The 15,631-nt window shown below is 37.3% G+C and overlaps 1 protein-coding gene across 1 annotated transcript; it reads left to right on the forward strand.

Annotated features, from left to right (window-relative positions):
• The first annotated feature begins 327 nt into the window (after positions 1-327).
• On the forward strand, positions 328-8,934 carry LOC145491697 (cytochrome P450 3A6-like). The gene is made up of 5 exons (XM_081470937.1): positions 328-805; positions 2,737-2,945; positions 3,730-4,015; positions 5,823-6,126; positions 6,495-8,934. Exons 1-5 carry the CDS (start codon positions 467-469, stop codon positions 6,875-6,877), a joined length of 1,521 nt encoding a protein of 506 aa, XP_081327063.1. The 5' UTR covers positions 328-466; the 3' UTR covers positions 6,878-8,934.
• Positions 8,935-15,631: the final 6,697 nt, after the last annotated feature.

The following is a 15,631-nucleotide window of genomic DNA, read 5'->3' on the forward strand; positions in this document are numbered from 1 at the left end:
TATGGCGAGGAAGAAGACAAAATTTTGTTTATCATGGCCAAATAAAACGTTAGAAATATCCCGCCGATCGCGAAATATATCTGTTTTACTTACAGGGAGAACGATTATGTCGCAGTCAAATTTTATTTCGCCGCTCAGCCCGCTTTTTTACCGGATGTGACGTCACTTTTTGTTGGATGATCCAAACACACAAAAAGTGCCAGGCGTCGCAGAGTGTTCTCCCCCGCCCCTGGTAATAGGGGGACAGTCCTTGCGACACATGAAAACGAGACAGATTGCGATTACGCAGACGTTCTTTGGGCTCGTCACGCAATCTTCCTACGAAGGCTCTGGGAACGAGATCAAGATTTAGTTTTGCTGCGTTGCAAAAATTAATCTGCCCTGGGGGTTTCCTGCCCTGCCATATCTCAAGTAGGCTTTCTGCGCTTGTTACAGTTTGTGCTGTTACTTTACTCTTGTTGGTAACATGGCGGTTACAGAAGTTCTGCAAGCATTTTCCCAATGGCAGACGATTTTGATTGCCTCGGCCATCTTGTTGTTTGTGTATGTCTTTGCATTTTATCGCACAGTGAAAACTCGGTACGGAGACATCCCTGGTCCGACTCCTTTGCCGATTGTGGGTCTCTTGCCGGATGTTCTTAGGTACAAGGGACAAATGCATCTGCAAGTCGATGAATACTACCGAAAATATGGCAAAGTTTTTGAGGCGGCTATTTTTGGCAGGATTCCATCCCTTATGGTTGCAGATCCAGAGATGTTGAGGGATATTTTCGTAAAGGAATTCGACTGTTTCAGTGACCGCCCTGTAAGTTTTAAGCTTACTTATGTTTGTTAAAATAAACTATGATCTACTATGCCAGGGTAGAAATTGGATCACCATGTCTAAGAAAATTATACACAGGAGGTGGGTACTTAGACCAATTTTTGCTGGGTATGTGCTACTGGCCTCTGAGAACCCCTACCCCATTATTATTATTATTCTGTGTTCAATTGTACTGACCCCATCTTAGTCACTTTTGGTCAAATTTCAGTGGCAGATCCAGACCTTGAGCAAAGGGAGGGGGGGTTATTTTGCTTGCCCTGCCAGCTTCTCTTCCTTCTGTGATTTCTTTTTTTACCCAAAATAAGGGGGGGGGGGGGGGGCAGGCCCCCCAGCCCCTCCGCTAGATCTGCCACTGGATTTACTAATGAAACTGTTATTAGTGTTATTAAACATAATATGTTGAATTGCAACTTAGTCACTTTCTGTTTATGCATCTACCTCTAAACTAGTTTACACACAAGTGACACATTTTCTAAACTGAATTGAGAACGGGAACAACGTTTTCAGTGTGAATCTTCCCATTTTTAGAGTGAAGTCCATAGGACGGAGGACTATTGAGGTTAGAATATTGGGAAAGGTACTCCAAGTGAGCGAAATGCTAGTTCCTGAAAGAAAACATGGCCTTCAGATGTCAGTATTATGTGTAATATTTTCGTCAGCTGGACACAGTATGATGACATACTAGAAGACTGTAACTGTAATCTGTCAAACTTTTCATTGTTGACTCTGTTGACTTCTTGTTGAGGTGGCTGAGGGTTTATATGAACTCCCTTGCAGGGTAGGTAAGGCAAGTGGCCCTTTGAAAACACTAAGAAATTGCTTCTTTCCCACTCCCCAGAGATTTCTTTGGTACCTATTGTCTTTGGGCTTTTGGATATTCTACCGGGTAGGGGAAACTTTTGGTTTTTTTTTATCGCAGCAACAAACGTGGCGTTGTGTATCATGGTTTGCCCTTTTATTCTAGACGGCAAAATTCTGTACTCAGAACCAACACACCAGTCTTTAAAGAGTTCGAAATGATAAGGAATAAGCATATTGTAGACTTGACCAATAGCTAAAAGGGAGATAATGACTTGGGCAACAATGCACGATGCAGATGGGCAACAATGCACGTTTGGATAGCACATTAATATACTTTTGGAGAACGCCTATATCCAAGTCACTATTTTTTACAAACACGATCTTTATGACGTTCACCTGTTTATAATTTTAAAGTGAAGCTTGCTGACTTCGCTTTTTCCATTGGGAACTGCTCTTTATATTCCTACTTGCCAGAATTTACTTACCCCCAAAATACAAAAAAAATGTGCGACCCCATTCTAGCAACTCTATAGAAAATGCAACCCGATAATAATCAATCCAGTCATGAAAATGAGACCCCATCCAGTGGCACATCCCCATTCACCTACATAGGGAGTACCCATCCCCCCTGCTGGCCTTAAATAGCACTTTCGAGTTTTGCTTGCCTAGTCTTTTTAGAGAACAGTATATGTAAATTTACTTTTGCATTGTTGTCTCAAGGGACACATAAGTTTTTCTTAGTTCGCAGTCTCTAGTTGGGTATATTTCACACTTCCCTTACCTTGATTCCTTAACGCCCTGAATATTTGTCTGATTTGAATGTACATGTAGTATCATTCAGCTGCACATTTACATTACCAGTTTGCTAGATCTCATCAATGCTTACTTTGTCTTAAGCATTAATAACTTGGCAGTAGAGAGTCCTGTAATAGATCCTCTTTTCTGAAAAAAGGAGAGCACTGTAAAGATAGCCAATTATTGAACAAGAGGAGAGAGTGAAACCGGTCACTTTCTTGCTTTTACAACGACCCTAGAGCACTGATAATGTCTTTAGGGAGTTGAAAATACCGTAATGAATTCTGTTCTGAAATATTTTGATGTGTATATTTTAGTCATTTAATATAGAAGTGCCAGAGCCATTTTCCAGTATGATGACAAGAGCAGAGAAGGAAAAGTGGAAGCGCATCAGAAACACGCTGACTCCAGCATTTAGTGGTCTTAAGATGAAGCAGATGATGCCTTTAATGAATTCCTGTTGTGACACTTTGATGCGAAAGCTTAGCAAGGTTGCAGACAAGGAACAAAGTGTTGACATGTTTAAGTATGTGTAGAATGAATTTTTAAGGCAATAAATAATATAATACAGTCCAACCTTTATGTATAGAGACCGCCATGCAGACGGACATCGATCTCCACATTTCAGACAGTTTACCTAGGCTAATTGCAAGAAGCAAAAGATATCACAGAATGCCTTAAAATATGAATGTTCTGGGTTACCCTTTGTTGCCTAGTTTTATCACAGTGGAACGCCTTTGAAGCTTAAAACCACCCTTTGTTAGCTTAGAAGGTGTCAGGCGAACATATTGGTAGACTGATGAAATTCTAAGTAATTAATTGTGAACTATGGTCCATTTTGAGGTACAGGAATTATACAGCATTCTGGAATGTTTTGCTGTACGTGTGCTTTTTTTTTTCAAATAGGAAGGGTTTTTTTAAACACACATGATTCACAATACTACCTAACATTACTTGCAATACTAACATTACTAACAATAGTGACATATTTGCTTCCAAAACCCTAGTTAACATTACTTGCAACACTAACTCTACTTACAATACTAATCAATATAACTTACGATACTAACGTTAGTTACAGTAGTGTGTGACATTACTTTAGCTTGTGCATATGGCTTGTGACACCGGCACTGTTTATCTTGCAATATCGTAGGCCATGTAAGCATATACCAGTAATTGGCCAGAATATTTACTCAAGAAATTAAGGGTTGTAATTTTATTGTATCTTGGAATGTATTAATGTTGTTGTTGTATCAAGCAAAGCCACAAAATGTTTTGTTCTATGATTAACATGGAGATCACATTTTCAGGTTTCATCAAGCTCTTACAATGGATGTAATAATTTCAGCGGCATTTGGCATTGAGGCAAACCCTCAAGAGAATCCTGATGATCCGGTTGCCATGGCAGCTCGTAATTCCATGAATAGAAGCACATTTGAGAGGATTTTGCTGAATGTCCTTTCAGTTATGCCATTTGGAACTAAAATAATTTCAATGTTCCCAAACTTTTTGATGGCAAATAGTATGCCATTACTTAAGATTGCAGAAGAAATGGTGAACATAAAGAGAGCAGGAAAGGCAAATTTGTCTAGAAAGGTAATTTTGTATTGTTATTATTAATAGTTAATCTCAGGGCTCAAATAAAGTGCTGCCCAGTCATTCAGGACAAGTAGATTTTCCTGCCGTTTATTTTCACTTGCCCAATGGGCAATGGCCCCAGCAATTTGTCTACCAACTAAGTAAAATAAAGTAAATGAAGACTTACATAGGGCACGCAAAATTTGAGAGCTACACTGACTGTACTTGTCTGAAGGGCAGGCTGGAGTTCAAGTATTGTTTTAGCCCTGTATTCTTAAGTAGATATATGGTGTATATTTTTATTTTTCTTTAATCCAAGGCAGCTTAAGAAGGTTATACAATTTGTTTAAAAGTTTACCAACTAATATTAATGTGGATGCATATATTGCCAGCTTCAAGCAAAGTACCCAGAAAAGTTATCAACTTGGTTAAATCTGCTTTAAATAGGTGGAAACAAAACAAGAATTTTTAACACTGAGGATCAGAACATGATCACTCTGCAAAGGGTTTAAGTCCTTAAAATTTTTTTACCTATGTATATAGACCAGATTTCATGTATAGTTACATGTAGACATTTTCTAGCAGACACCTACATGTACATAGAATGCACAGCCCTTTTTATTAAGGACAGTTCACTTGGTCCTAGAGAAACCATAATTAAATATATATCCCCATCTCTATAACACAGAGTGTGGGAGGCATGGTGCCGGGGGGGGGGGGGGGGATGCTTGTCGTACCTTTTAGTGGTTAAAAACGCAGTTTTGGTACCTCTTAGGGTGTTAAGTCTCAAAAGGTCCACAGTGGGAGATTTTGCAGATATGGCAGGAGATAAGGTGTTATGTAAGAATTGGTACCTCTTAGGGGAGAAAATAATTTCAAGCCACACCCACGAAAGTGGATCTTGGTACCTCGTAGGGGTTGTTTTCAAATTTTCCAACAAGTACCCGTGTCAGGGGCATGGTGGCCTGACCAATGGTTAGCTCACTGGACACAGATTGAACAGTCCAGACTGGAGACCTGGCTGGGGTCATTGCATTGTGTTCTTAGGCAAGGCACTTCTCCTGCAGTCCCATCTCTCCACCCATTACAAAAGTTTCAACAGTTATTAAGTCTTTATTTCATAGCGGATGGGCCGCCAAGCGGAGCCCCATACTCGTATAGGAAAGAAAAGAAACCCATGATTTGGGGTTGATTTTCTCATGGTTGTCCTGGCTAGCGGTATTGCTCGTGGGCACTTACGCATGACAGCAGAGTTGCACGAGATGGCGGCTATACTCAAGTTAATAGGTTGACAGAGACCTGTAGTCTTGGCTAAAAGCATCCATCTTTGATGTTGGACATCCATGCTATGGTCAATTGGCACCTGTCAAAACAAGGTGTCTGCTGACCAGTGTCATGAGACCATTTCACAGGCTCAAGTTTAGAGCTCATTCAGGTCACTTTTTTTTTTGAAGTTGATTGATGACCAAGTGCTGGTTTTCGATTGGATCCAGGGCCCATGTCAGGTTAACTTACTGTAATCAGGGCCAGGTTGTTTGGAAGCCAGTTAGTGCTAACCCAGGATTAAAAGTTAACTGGAGGACAAATTTTTCTTGTATACAAGGGATTTTCACTGCTTATGTTTTGTGTATTTTGAGATTATTCAAACTTAAAACAGAAGGCCAAATAATGTAAACAGAAAATATCAGCGCAAAGTTACAAAACTCAAATCAAAATTCTTGCTTATCCTGGGTTAGCTTAATTGGGCTTTGAACAACCCGGTCCAGGAGCTCCACTTTTAGGCTTGGCTAAATCTATATATTATAATTGTATCATTATATCACAGGACATGTTGGATGTAATGCTGGCAGCCTCAGATGACCCAAATGTCCCAGAGTCAAAGAAGCTCACAGACATGGAAGTCATTGCTCAAAGTTTTGTGTTCCTTATTGCTGGCTATGAAACTAGCAGTAACACACTTGGTCTGACCTCCTACCACGTAGCTACACACCCGGATGTTCAAGATAAACTGCAGCAGGAAATTGACAGTGTGTGGACTGATGGGGAACAGCTGCCGACTTATGAAACAGTGAATGAGCTGCCATACCTTGACATGGTGATATCCGAGACACTCCGAATATATCCACCAGGTACTGATGTATTATTTTTTAAAACAATACGTCAATCCTTATCATATTATAATGGCTACCTTATTAATACAGATTTATACTAGTACTGAAGGAAAAAGATTAGTTTGATGTTACAGTCAAAGGGCTTCAGATACGCAATTCTCTGCCTGTGATATCAGTTAAGAACTCGGTATCAATGCACAAATTCCAAGCCTTACAATGACACTACCTTCTACTTACGAAAGGAATTTATCAGACGTTACGAAAATCTAATAGAACCTAGCCTGTCTTCAGTTCTATTTTTGAACCACATGCAACTTTGATGATTAGGAGAGAAAAATAAATTTCAACTCAGTCAATTAGTTTTTTATTTATTTATTTTTTTTCAGCATTTTTAACATCCCGCAGCTGCACTAAATCCTGTGTGTTGAAAGGCATCAAGATACCTAAAGATTCACCGATTCTTATTCCTGTGTACAGTATCCACAGAGACCCGTCTATTTATCCCAACCCGGAGAAATTCGACCCAGAGCGTTTTTCACCAGCTGCCAAGCAGTCACGCAGTCCCTACACTTACATGCCATTTGGTCACGGACCACACAACTGCATCGGTATGCGTTTTGCTCAGATGGAAATGAAGCTTGTGTTGGCGCGAATATTGAAGAAATATCGCTTGGAAGTGGCTCCGGATACAAAGATCCCTCCTGATGTAAGAATCAAGGCTCTTTTGGGATGCACGGAGATAAAGCTTCGTGTTGTTTCAAGAAAGTAACAAGAAATTTCACACACGGCTTCCAGCAGGTCACGGCTTTCTTATTAACAACATTGTAGAACAGTCACTTTTTATTTTTTCACAGTAAAGTGCGTCTATTCGAACCGGGCCACCTAGAAGAAAACTAACCAATCAAAACGTAAACTAAGAACAATGGACTGGCAGCTTTCTCGTGATGGCAAGTAATCTTCTGTTTGACATGAATACATAAGTGCAGTGTACTGTCGACTCCTCTGTGTTATATACACTCTTAGGAGATTCAGTAATAGACTGCGAATTATCATAATTTTGAAAAAATTAGCTTGAAAGCTCAGCTTGTGACAAGTAAACCGAAACCGTTGAAAAGCGTACAAAATTTAGGATTGTTTCCTCAGAGGGTTCCCGACACTTTGTCCTTTGTTGGGTTTTCAATTTTGTTCGGATCGCTATCCTTTGTTCTCGAGTAACGTTCTGATTGGTTAACTCTTTTCCATTTGGCCCAGTTCAAGTAGTGACATTGTAAGCGGCAGGTTTGTTACACATATGAATAATTTCGTTTCCATAGTTCTTAGTCAAAAAAATCGAAAATTATAATTCAGCATCTCAAACAACCCAAGGTATAGATTTGTACTCCTGGACTCTCTCCTTATTGGCTGAGCCATCTAATACCGATTAAGTTATTTTTAGATCACTCTCGCTTACAGAATCACCAGAAGGGTTTAGAAATAGCTAATCCCTGTTACGCCAATTTTACTCACGTGGACACCCCAAGTGGATTCACCCCAAGTGGATTCATCTTCTAAGATCAGAACTACTCAACGCGTGAGGTAACGTCTATGAGAGAACTGGATACCGTATCTATAAATAACTTGAGAGGGGTTACGTTGAGGATAAGGCCTACATGAGGATTAACTCTCTTCCTTTTATCCTCTCTTGGCTGTCAGAGCATTCAGCAAATGATTTCATGTCGAGTATCGAGCACGCCATGATATAAACCATTAGAATTAGTCCTTGAGACATTTATCAGTATTTTTCAGTATTTTTTTTTTAGATAAGCTGATTTTTTTCCATTTACCTCAGTATCGTGGTTAAACTTCTTATTACTATAAACTGATAACATTCCTTCAGAGTTATTGGATATGAATTCTGTGTGATCAATAAATCAATCAATCAATTAACCACTCACTCACTCACTCAATCAATCAGTTAGTCAAAAAGCATAGACTATTGCAGCATTGTGTCTTCTAGCCAACCATCAGGCCAAGTAATCGCTACTTTGATCACTATCACTACTTTTATTAGATGCATAGACGCAATTAATAGTAACTGTATAATAATATAAAAATAGATAAATATCACTAATTTTATTATTACTACTTTTACAAGATGAATAGATGCAATAAATAATAATACATGTATCACTATGATAATATAGCTTAAATATCTGTGTAATCAATCAATCAATCAATCAATCAATCAATCAATCAATCAATCAATCAATCAACCAGCAAATCAATCAATCAATCAATCATTTAATCAATCTTCTGGCACGGTTCACGAGCGAAAAAATAGCGAATCACAGATCAGGGATATAAAAATTTCATTTTCCCGAATCACGAAAATAAGCAAGTGAGGTACGTACTCTTGTTAATAACCTGCTCTTACGCTAGAAAGAGTGCTTCAAGAAAGCAAAGCCGTGAATGGCTAAGTAAAGGCTCTGTATTACAAATCGCATACCTAAATCACTTTCGACAGACGACTCTAACCATTCGGAGGACTCTAATCTCAAAATCACAAGAAAGGAGTGGTGAAATCACGAATATCGGTTAGTAATTCAAGTTCTGCACGGGTCACGCAACGTTTCACGGAAAATAAAATCAGGTATAATCACGCATCTCAAGAATACCCGGAGGTACTCTCTTATATGGGCCAAATAGGTATGTGCGGCCCCAAAGGGTATGGTTTTTCAGCTGTTTTGGTCACAAATAGGGTATCGATTTTGGTGATTTTGGTCATAAATAGGGCATGGTTTTTTGACACTCTCTTCTTGAATTGGATATGTTTGTTAGAAGAAGCTACTTTTTCATCATTATCGATAAGACCATCAACAAACGCTTTTCATAACTTATGTTCAGTTAGGGCAACTTAGCCAGCCGCAAGGGTCGTAAATAGGGTTTCGAATGTTTTTGGTCAGGTCATAAATAGGGTAGCAAAAATGCCAGATTTAAATCATAAATAGGGTAAGGGTTTTGGGAAGTGGGCCGCACCCCCCCTACCCGACTTTCTGGGAGTACCCCCCTGGAAAGAATACCCCTGTACGACCCTCTGAATAGTAAGTTAAAATTAAGGCCATTTCTCAGCTATCAATTAATTTTGACAATACTGTGTTAAGTTGCATCAGTGTCCATTTCGTTAGCCGATGATTTTCAGTGACTTGAAAACTGCTTGTTGCCTCCCTTATTAAACGTGAACTATTAAACAAAAAAGAAAGTACGAACGTATGTACACCTGAACCGACATGGACAAAAACACAATATATTCAGTGAATGGTCTTAGGCATTTCGAAATTAACCAAACACCGGCTCTTTGCCCCCTTCTGTCCCATTCTGGTCGTCGATCTGTGGTGTGGATGATCCTGGCATGCTGTTTCTGGGTGCCAGGGCTTCACACAAGCGTTCCTATACTTGGCACATACTGATACTTGTGCAACATTGGCTGGTAACATTTGTAGAAATCCACTGACTGTTTCGGTCCTGGGGCCCGTTTCTCGAAGGTCCCGAAAAGTGTTCGCCGCACCCGGAAGGTCGTGGCAAAATCTCAAACCTTATGGTTACAGAACTGTTTTATTCACATATTCTTAATATAAACAAAGGTTCCATTCCGTACAAGAAGTTTCAAGTGTATACACCTGTCTGTCTTTAAATACCGATTACCAAAAAATGGCTTTCCGGGACCGAAAAGTTTCCGGGGCCCGTTTCTCGAAAGTCCCGGAAACTTCTCGGGCCCGCAAAGCCATTTTTAGTTAATTGGTATTTAAAGACAAAGAGGTGTATACGCCTGAAACTTATTGTATGAAGAGAACCTCTGTTCAGATTAAGAATATGTGCGTAAAACAGTTCTGAAGTCGTAAGGTTTGAGATTTTGCTACGGCTTTTCGGGTGCGAAAACTTTTCGGGGCCTTCGAGAAGCGGGCCCCTCAAAGGTCCCGAAACGTTTTCGCACCCGAAAAGCCGTAGCAAAATCTCGAAGCTTATGCTTACAGAGCTGTTTTGTTCAGGTATTCTTAGACTGAACAGAGGTTCTTATCATACAAGAAATTTCAGGCGTATGCACTTCTCTGTTTCTAGATACAGATGAACTAAAAATGGCTTTCACCCGCTCTTCTTTGCTTTGATTTACTTTTGACGCATGTCTTTGACAAGAGCTGTTCAAGTATACAAAAAAAAGAAGCTAGCTAGTAAGCTTTATATTCGGAAGTTTAAATTTATTTCGATGGTAAAAAATCACAATGTTTCACTGAAACTGCTCAGATATCGAAATTTTTTGTACATTGATTTCTTTTAATAGTTGTTAAGATAACAACTGCAGTCTTGTTCGTATATATATTTCAGACTCCGATGTCATCTACGCTATCGTGGTTTATGTTGTCAAAAAAAAAGATAAATAAATATATACTGCAATGTCAATATCTAACTTAACAAGCTTTCAAACCCACAAGAAATCAAAGTTTAACCCCTAAGTTATCGCTTCTGTACCAGACTTCTTGGATCCTTTTTGACATGAATTCACTGTCGAATTCAAAGTTTGATGCACAGTTTTTAACGCGACCGCTCCGCGCCAGGCTAAAGAATGGCGGGAAAGTTGGTGTACGCGCGTCTCTTTTGGCGCCAAATAACTATTCTTTGCCTCGCTGTCTCAACTTCACGATTTCCTAAAACACGTAAAGTCATTGTAAACTGGACGAACAAATTTCATCGACATAAAGGGAATATAAAACCTATGATATTTTGTTCACTGGGGAATGATCTCAGCTAAACTGAAAAGAACATCAAGGTAAGAGTAGTTCACGTTCAAGAATTTTCTCGTCCGATCGATCTATTTTCTAGAGCTTACACTAATGTCTATAATCGTTGGTTATTATTAAGCTTATCATTGCTGTTTTAAACCAGCTATCTAGAGCTGTACCTACAGTAACACTTCTTAAGTTTCGTAAGACAGGGGACATTTCCAGCATTGATAGGGCCTCTGGGTCACTAGTTTCTCCAACAGAACAAATAGTTAAGGCACATGATACCAAATTTACCATAAGCTTACATTCTTTTAAGTAAGACAAAACTCTCTTGTGATGTATGACTATCATGTGATTGTCATACTGCCCTCCACTGAGTTATTGCGTAATAAATATAAAATTCCTCAAGGAACATTTACCTCTTTTTCTGAGGATATCATTGCTGGAGACCCTTATGACCTTTTGAGTAAAGCACACATTATAACCCTGATTTTACATTGTGATGAAAAATGTGCAGTGGAAACATAAAATGAGGACAATAAGGACGTTTTTTTTTAGTATTGGTGCTAGCTTTGACAGTTGAAAGTTAGGGTAAGAGTAACGCTAGGGTTACCCTTCCCTGGCCCAAACGCTAAGGTAAGCATTAGGGTTAGAACTAACCCTAACGTTAGGGTTAGGGTGAGATATTCTTTACTCTTTACTCCTTTTAAATCGGGATTCTACTGTATTTTCGGAATGAAAATAGTTCCATTAGGCGTGAGAATTGTGAACGTTTTTGGTTTTACTGCGATTTGAGTGCGTTTGTACAACACTCACGCTTTCGGGCATTGTGTAATTTTTTTTTAGGCAATAAGGTCACCAACCCCCAAGTCTGAAGTTGCCCGTACGACTATGATCTTGACTTTGTTTGTGCTTGCTCATAGTTAACAGCAACTTTTACTGTCAGATACATCTTGCAATGCATTATGGGTAACTGTACTGTTGTGACACGGAATACCTCTTCCCGCCAAATCAACACATTTTTAAAGTCTACAAGCAGGTTAAAACATTTACACTTCCATAGGCACCGTGCCTACTGCTTGTCATCTAACTCCCAAAAAAAACCTTTTCTATACCCTTTAATTGACCTGCTTTTAGACCTGCTCTGTTTTGGCCTGACACAGTCGCAAACCAAGTTTCAACCAGTCAGCGCTTAACAGCACTCTTGGAACCGCAAACTGCCGCGAACATTCGGTTCCTCGAATGCTGCATGTCAAGTTACCGATCGCCAGACTTCAATGATGTCCTTTGACCACCAAAACATGGCTATTTAAAAGTCATTCTGCCACTGACACGTTAATACGCTTTCGAAGCAGAACTTCTGCAATCGATGTATCGACATCGAGGCTACTACGTCATGTGACTATTTATCAGGCCTAGGCACTAGGCTACTAGCTCTTAAGGCGAAGATCTACCTGAAATATGCCCTTTTCTCGCACAGCTATCACAACCTTGATTTTCATCAAAACCCTAACTAACTAGGAAGCACTGAAAAGCCAATTAATTGCAAATTAATAAAATGTATATTTCAATGCTGTGGTGAATTATTGTAACTTAACACTGGGCTCGCAAAGTTTCGCATGCTGTGGATGACCCCCATCAGACTTTAATGTTCAACTAGCGACAAAAATGCCTTTTTACTGGCCTTTTTACTCTTTACTCTTTACTCTTTACTCTTTACTCTTTACTCTTTACTCTTTACTCTTTACTCTTTACTCTTTACTCTTTACTCTTTACTCTTTACTCTTTACTCTTTACTCTTTACTCTTTACTCTTTACTCTTTACTCTTTACTCTTTACTCTTTACTCTTTACTCTTTACTCTTTACTCTTTACTCTTTACTCTTTACTCTTTACTCTTTACTCTTTACTCTTTACTCTTTACTCTTTACTCTTTACTCTTTACTCTTTACTCTTTACTCTTTACTCTTTACTCTTTACTCTTTACTCTTTACTCTTTACTCTTTACTCTTTACTCTTTACTCTTTACTCTTTACTCTTTACTCTTTACTCTTTACTCTTTACTCTTTACTCTTTACTCTTTACTCTTTACTCTTTACTCTTTACTCTTTACTCTTTACTCTTTACTCTTTACTCTTTACTCTTTACTCTTTACTCTTTACTCTTTACTCTTTACTCTTTACTCTTTACTCTTTACTCTTTACTCTTTACTCTTTACTCTTTACTCTTTACTCTTTACTCTTTACTCTTTACTCTTTACTCTTTACTCTTTACTCTTTACTCTTTACTCTTTACTCTTTACTCTTTACTCTTTACTCTTTACTCTTTACTCTTTACTCTTTACTCTTTACTCTTTACTCTTTACTCTTTACTCTTTACTCTTTACTCTTTACTCTTTACTCTTTACTCTTTACTCTTTACTCTTTACTCTTTACTCTTTACTCTTTACTCTTTACTCTTTACTCTTTACTCTTTACTCTTTACTCTTTACTCTTTACTCTTTACTCTTTACTCTTTACTCTTTACTCTTTACTCTTTACTCTTTACTCTTTACTCTTTACTCTTTACTCTTTACTCTTTACTCTTTACTCTTTACTCTTTACTCTTTACTCTTTACTCTTTACTCTTTACTCTTTACTCTTTACTCTTTACTCTTTACTCTTTACTCTTTACTCTTTACTCTTTACTCTTTACTCTTTACTCTTTACTCTTTACTCTTTACTCTTTACTCTTTACTCTTTACTCTTTACTCTTTACTCTTTACTCTTTACTCTTTACTCTTTACTCTTTACTCTTTACTCTTTACTCTTTACTCTTTACTCTTTACTCTTTACTCTTTACTCTTTACTCTTTACTCTTTACTCTTTACTCTTTACTCTTTACTCTTTACTCTTTACTCTTTACTCTTTACTCTTTACTCTTTACTCTTTACTCTTTACTCTTTACTCTTTACTCTTTACTCTTTACTCTTTACTCTTTACTCTTTACTCTTTACTCTTTACTCTTTACTCTTTACTCTTTACTCTTTACTCTTTACTCTTTACTCTTTACTCTTTACTCTTTACTCTTTACTCTTTACTCTTTACTCTTTACTCTTTACTCTTTACTCTTTACTCTTTACTCTTTACTCTTTACTCTTTACTCTTTACTCTTTACTCTTTACTCTTTACTCTTTACTCTTTACTCTTTACTCTTTACTCTTTACTCTTTACTCTTTACTCTTTACTCTTTACTCTTTACTCTTTACTCTTTACTCTTTACTCTTTACTCTTTACTCTTTACTCTTTACTCTTTACTCTTTACTCTTTACTCTTTACTCTTTACTCTTTACTCTTTACTCTTTACTCTTTACTCTTTACTCTTTACTCTTTACTCTTTACTCTTTACTCTTTACTCTTTACTCTTTACTCTTTACTCTTTACTCTTTACTCTTTACTCTTTACTCTTTACTCTTTACTCTTTACTCTTTACTCTTTACTCTTTACTCTTTACTCTTTACTCTTTACTCTTTACTCTTTACTCTTTACTCTTTACTCTTTACTCTTTACTCTTTACTCTTTACTCTTTACTCTTTACTCTTTACTCTTTACTCTTTACTCTTTACTCTTTACTCTTTACTCTTTACTCTTTACTCTTTACTCTTTACTCTTTACTCTTTACTCTTTACTCTTTACTCTTTACTCTTTACTCTTTACTCTTTACTCTTTACTCTTTACTCTTTACTCTTTACTCTTTACTCTTTACTCTTTACTCTTTACTCTTTACTCTTTACTCTTTACTCTTTACTCTTTACTCTTTACTCTTTACTCTTTACTCTTTACTCTTTACTCTTTACTCTTTACTCTTTACTCTTTACTCTTTACTCTTTACTCTTTACTCTTTACTCTTTACTCTTTACTCTTTACTCTTTACTCTTTACTCTTTACTCTTTACTCTTTACTCTTTACTCTTTACTCTTTACTCTTTACTCTTTACTCTTTACTCTTTACTCTTTACTCTTTACTCTTTACTCTTTACTCTTTACTCTTTACTCTTTACTCTTTACTCTTTACTCTTTACTCTTTACTCTTTACTCTTTACTCTTTACTCTTTACTCTTTACTCTTTACTCTTTACTCTTTACTCTTTACTCTTTACTCTTTACTCTTTACTCTTTACTCTTTACTCTTTACTCTTTACTCTTTACTCTTTACTCTTTACTCTTTACTCTTTACTCTTTACTCTTTACTCTTTACTCTTTACTCTTTACTCTTTACTCTTTACTCTTTACTCTTTACTCTTTACTCTTTACTCTTTACTCTTTACTCTTTACTCTTTACTCTTTACTCTTTACTCTTTACTCTTTACTCTTTACTCTTTACTCTTTACTCTTTACTCTTTACTCTTTACTCTTTACTCTTTACTCTTTACTCTTTACTCTTTACTCTTTACTCTTTACTCTTTACTCTTTACTCTTTACTCTTTACTCTTTACTCTTTACTCTTTACTCTTTACTCTTTACTCTTTACTCTTTACTCTTTACTCTTTACTCTTTACTCTTTACTCTTTACTCTTTACTCTTTACTCTTTACTCTTTACTCTTTACTCTTTACTCTTTACTCTTTACTCTTTACTCTTTACTCTTTACTCTTTACTCTTTACTCTTTACTCTTTACTCTTTACTCTTTACTCTTTACTCTTTACTCTTTACTCTTTACTCTTTACTCTTTACTCTTTACTCTTTACTCTTTACTCTTTACTCTTTACTCTTTACTCTTTACTCTTTACT

Source organism: Orbicella franksi, chromosome 7 (assembly GCF_964199315.1).
Source record: "Orbicella franksi chromosome 7, jaOrbFran1.1, whole genome shotgun sequence".
Lineage (NCBI taxonomy): Eukaryota > Metazoa > Cnidaria > Anthozoa > Scleractinia > Merulinidae > Orbicella > Orbicella franksi.